The 5,698-nt window shown below is 40.6% G+C and overlaps 1 protein-coding gene across 1 annotated transcript; it reads left to right on the forward strand.

Annotated features, from left to right (window-relative positions):
* Positions 1 to 462: 462 nt before the first annotated feature.
* On the forward strand, positions 463 to 1,928 carry LOC146689650 (uncharacterized). The gene is made up of 3 exons (XM_085437204.1): positions 463 to 1,110; positions 1,217 to 1,326; positions 1,461 to 1,928. The coding sequence occupies exons 1-2, from the start codon at positions 668 to 670 to the stop codon at positions 1,305 to 1,307; spliced, it is 534 nt and encodes a 177-aa protein (XP_085293330.1). The 5' UTR covers positions 463 to 667; the 3' UTR covers positions 1,308 to 1,326; positions 1,461 to 1,928.
* Positions 1,929 to 5,698: the final 3,770 nt, after the last annotated feature.

The raw sequence follows: 5,698 nt of genomic DNA on the forward strand, positions 1-5,698 counted from the left end.
TTTTCATGTATGTTTATTATTATTATTATTATTATTGTTATACATTTTATTTATAAAGCACCTTTCAGGACACCCGAGGACACTGTACAATAGGATAAAACACATAATAGAACAATGACACAATGAAGGACAATAAAAATAAAAGGCAAAAGATAAAATTAACAAACAGTGAATATGTTTGCATGTTTAAAAAAAATTGCGCTTATTTCTTATTTTCCTATAAAGAAATGCAAAGTATTTTATTGATTTGCCAATGTTTCTATATATTATACTGGGTTGTAGAAAGCTGTAATTATTTGAAAATAAAATAAAAATGAAATAAAATCCCGTGGTTATACTTTATTTCTCCTGTACTTATGGTAATCACTTTAAAGTTTTGTGTCTTCCTCACCGTTAGGTGGCAGCACCTACATTCAGCCCAACCATTACCTTTAGAAAGCGATGGATTGTGGGTATCCTCTGTGATAAAATGCAACGTGAGCGTTGCGTTAGCGAAGTTTTGTGTGAAGTGAGCAGAGTGTGGTCGACGTTCTCTGTGCTCTCATTATATTGATTGTCTTTTTGGGACTTTTATTTTAAATATATTCTGCTTTACGCTTTTAAGAAGGTGTTTTGGAGAGGAAAAGCGATCCTTCGATTTAATTATTATTACCTTTTAAAGAACTTTATGCGGAGCGAGAAGAAGGAAAAGCTGTCCAGTTTGTCAACAAGAGATTTTTTTTCCTCGGACATGTGTGTAAAAATGATGACAACTAAAGCGAAGAGAATAAAAACGAGTTGTCTGCGGAAAAACATGAAGTTTGGCTCTAAGTTGACGTGGAGGCTTTTCCCAGTGGCCGCGGAGGAGAACGAGGCCCTCAAACAGAGTCCAGCCACCACGGTGAAGACCACCATTCGAAAATACCTCCGCCGGGAACAGAGACGGGCTCAGCAGGACGGCCTCTGCACCCTGCGGGGCCACACGGACGGGAAGAACGGAGACTTCATGTCTGTGGAAAGTACCGCCACGGCCTGTGTGCACCGTCATCCAGCTGTCGCAATGGCGCCGGAAAACACCACGCAGTACCTGATGGGAAACCTGTATGAAGACATGAATATTGACATTAACAAGTCAGTTCAGGATTCACAGGCAGTAGCTGCTCAACAGTTTAGCGAATGTTCTTCACCGACGAGCTCATGTACTGCCTTGGACTCTGATAGCTACCTTGCGTTTCAGCAGCGGAACTTTGATGAGGCCTTTGAAATGTTTTGGTAACCAGGACGAACTTCGTGAGCGTGGCCCGGCTCCCTCAGCAGCCCGACTTTAATTCAGCTCATTGTTAAAAGGTGTGAAGAGTTTAATTGTAAATATTTAAGTGTGATTCATGTGTCATGTGGTGTTCCGTTCTGTTTTGTAGCCCTGATCATGTAGTGTGTATGTGTGCGCGTGATTCATAGTTGGGCCTTTATTTGTCTCACAGCGGCGCGCCTTTGCACGCTTGCCGCCCGCCCACTGGGGAGCGCTACCGAGCCCTGCGTGCCGCCGCCTGGAGGGAATCGACCAAACGGCCCGGCTCTGCTACGCTATGCTCGGCTCTGGTCTCTTCACGGATTGTAAAATCCAGGTAAACCCGGGCAGGTATTGTTAGCAGTGCATTGTCATTGATGGCAATAGTCGATGGTGATTGGATGTTCCACAGTCACTGTTGTCTGAGCGTTTTCCAGGTCGACCCTGCTAGGACACGTGGCTCAGCTGTGGGAGGAGCAGGAAGCAAAGGAGGTCGGTCTTCACGTGACTGACACAAGGTGACACTTCAAACTGAAAGGGCCGTAATGGCGAGATAATCATGTGCATGTCATTTTAATGATAGAATTTAATGTTGTATTAAAACTTTGATTGCAAAGTGATGGTGAATGTGAGTTTAATCTTCAATAAAAAGTATTTGTTACATTGTGTAACCTTTTTTTTTTTTTTTTTTTTTTTGGGCTACTTTACAAAACTATTCTGTTCAACTTTAAATGATTTCAAATCACAGCAATGGTCACCTCATCGTGCTTGGTAAATATGCTACTATAATATGAACCTGGACAGCCCCCTATGAGCAACAGCTTTGCTAAAGATCCTGGGCCCGTATCCCTAAAGATTCTGAGAATCCTCTCAGAGAGCTCCTAACTTAACCTAAAAATTCCTTGCCAGGAGTTTTAGCTAAGAAGTGATTCCAGAACATTTTCAGTGAACTCTGAGCAAGGAATGGATGGAAAATCCTATCTTAGTGAGGTGTGGTTGACCCCGTTGCTAGGTATGAGTCATCATTTCAAAAGCCGTGATTGGTTGATCCTACAAGTTTGATGGAAATGAGCTTTTGGTGATAATGAGCAAAGGATGTACCCTCAAATCAATAAACATATTATATACTCTAATCTTATGCTGACTGTAATTGTAAATAATATTTCACATTCAAGAAAATATCTGGAAAATGAATAGTAAGCTGTAGGGGTTATAGCCATTAGAATCTAAAATATGTGAAAACTTAAACTCATTACACCCTGTTCAAATAATGATTCGTGTCTTATTTGCTCATAAATATCCTAGCTGGCATATTTTGTACTTTCACTCCCATATGGACCCCGTTGAAAACAAGATGGCCTATCTCAAGAGGCTGTCCTTAATGAAGTAGAAATCACAACGTTACAAGTCCAGTGTGGTCTTAACGAGGGTAACATGGCTCAGCTTTTAGCAATGTCTGTGATTGCAGACCCAAGTCATCACTGCTGCATTGTTGCATTTTCCCGGTTGCCAAATACCTCAGGGTTGTGATTACTTTCGTCTCCGGTGTAATAGCGTTGTGGCGTCGAGTTGGTGAAGTAATTGCATCTCTAAGGAGATCCACCACAAACATGATTCCTGCACGATCCAATCTGTAGCATCTCAATAATTCCCTGTCATCCAGTGTTTGCAGGACATCTCTCCTGCCTCTTCTGTTGGCCATTTTGTGCAGCTGCTTAGGGGAACTCCTAAGCCACTAAAAGTCCTCTTCCCTGCTCTTAGCAGATCTCGCCTTAGGAGCCCTTTTAAGCGCTAGGAATCTTGAGGAATAGCTTTTATATTAACTGGGATTGTCGTGTCACTTTTAGGGGAAATTCTAAGAAAACGTCATGACTCTGAGAATTTTCTTAGAATTTGGCCGCTAGGAGCCACTTTTTGCACAAAGATTCTTTAGGGATACGGGCCCTGGAATGCAGCCGAAGGGTTTTTTGTTTTTTTTAACATGCATTCATGTCAAGGTTGTTATAGCAAATTTAAATATGTGAATGCGGTTTAAAAACCATATTGTGAGTTTGGAAAAATATTTTAGTGCTTAAAAATGTATCAGACTTGTGAGGCTTTCAGATATTCATTGACAGACAGTTGTCTGCACAACATGGTCAACAATTTTCATAAAATTGCAATTACCGTCAGTGTGGATTTTGCTAAATCTTGCCTCTGATACAACCTCAATTCAATACAACTGTGACTCTAAAATGAATTTAAAGCATAAAGCCAAAACAAGAACTAGAAGTTACAAAACTTGGGTTTTAGCTTAGCTGAAGTATCCCATGCACCACATACTGGCAGCTGATGTGACTAAAAATAAATGCTAAACTAGTTGCAATATTGCTTTATAGTGCTAGAAAGGTGTTTCTGGCATATGCTCCCAGGTATGGTCCCCCACAAGAGTTGAGAATTCTCAACTACCAAGGTTTGTTCATCTGCTCCTGAGTCATTAGTTCCCGATAAACACTTGTGTATATGGATTTATGTGAGGTGTGATTGTAATTTGTTGGAAGCCTGAAAATAAAGTCTCATATTTATGTGAAGAGTCACTTGGATGAGTTGTTTCTTCCACTGAAACTGCTATGTCCAGCTGAACAGAATACCCTTTTTGGGATGTATTTGTTTAAAAAAAATAAAAGATAAAAACGAACCCCAGCTGATCCCCAGCATTAAAGCCAGTTACAGGAACTGAGTGTTGTACATATAACGTATTAAGTACAAAGTATTTCTTAGAACAAGATTGACTGAGCTAAGATATGAGGTTCAAGTGCTTTCTTTAAAAAACAAAGTTAATATTTAAAGACTCATTGTGAAAAGTGCACTTATATCTGTTGGTTGGCCTGGGAATGCCTTGGTGTTCCATGGACAAGCAGTGAGAGGGAGGTCGGGACTTCTTTCCTCTTAGGCTGCTCCCCCTGCAACTTGGCCTTGGATAACCAGAAGACTATGGATGGATGGACATTGTGAATTGTCCAGTTTTGCCAGATCTCTTTAAAAAAGTCCCAGATCACTTTCAAAGGTTACTTTCTTTGAACATGGGGCAATTCCTATCTCTGGTATAAATAAATAATGATCATTTTAGAAAGGAAGAGAATCACGTATATACTTTTTTTTAAATTGTTAGTCACAATTTCCTTAGTGCTACTGTAAAGTTTGACAAACCATGTTTTATATTCAATATACCCGCTCACCCTACTGTAAATCCACTGAAAAAGAAGGCAATAAATATAACTGTTTAATATGAAAAGGAAGATATTTCTTGAAAGATTAAAATCAAGCTGAAAAAAGCGAAATTATATTAATTTGTCCAAGCCCTACTTTCCTGCAGTTATCCTTTTTTTACTTTTCAGTGAAGCACCTTCATGCTAAGTATTAAGTACAACTACAGTGCCATCTAATTATTGTTGCATTGTGACAAAAATATCTTGCTTTGATGAGGCTATCCATTGCAAAGCTCTGTGTTTACGGAATAACGGTACACCCTAGCTGTTTCTTACAAATTGCTAGCTGTGGTTGAATTTCATCAGTAGCACCACAGCAGACTTGCACAATTTAACGGAAGTGGAAAAGTAATTATGACTCCCCAGAGTGTTCCTGTAATTCCCGGCATGCACAACAAAAGCTGACAAACCTTTATTCCCATATATGGTGCCAATTCCCAGCACTCCACCCAGATTGATGCTTTGCACTGATATGTATTTGTGTTTTTGTTTTATCTAATCCCCACATGGTGGCAGTAGTGGACAACACATTTGCAGATGGCAAAGACTGGAGGTGGGTGGGCTTGTGCAGGTCATTTGGTTTGTGCCAGAGGAAGAGGTGTTGATTGTTGTTATCCGCATTTAGACCGCATTGCATGGCATTTACTTCAGCTGTGGGCTCACTGGGACACCTCCACACATCCTTTAGGTGGAGTCTTATGGCAGCAGACTGGCAGGGACAAATGGCTTGGGTTATTGAGCAAGATTGAAATCTCTTAAATCCAAATACAGTTTTTTTTATTTTTTTTATTTTTTTCAAATGCTCTGATTTACAGTATGTTTCCAAGTTAATCTGATATGAGATGTTTTAATGGAGAAACTATTATGGTGTCTTTGAAGAGCTCTTAAAATGGCACACCAAAAGTTCCATGTCTTTTTAAGGCAGAAAAATCATCTGGAAAAGGGCTGCGGTGCCTTTATCTCCTCCTTCTGATTCAGAGGCTGATAGCTTTGAGAAACGGCCACAGTTGTTGCTGTGGGGTGACGCACTGGCCGAGGTCCTGGGTTCAGGAGCTGTCAGACTGAAAAGCTCGCTCTGTGGTCCAACTGTCAAGTGTGATGGTCAGCAATTACACCTTTGGGTCCACTGTTTGTGTGTGCGCGCATGTGTGGGGTAGAGACTCGGTCAGGATATCTGCAGGAT

The sequence above is a fragment of the Copadichromis virginalis genome, linkage group LG17, assembly GCF_057382275.1.
Source record: "Copadichromis virginalis isolate Kocher_CV1m ecotype Utaka linkage group LG17, C_Virginalis_male_GT1.1, whole genome shotgun sequence".
NCBI classification, from domain to species: Eukaryota; Metazoa; Chordata; class Actinopteri; order Cichliformes; family Cichlidae; genus Copadichromis; species Copadichromis virginalis.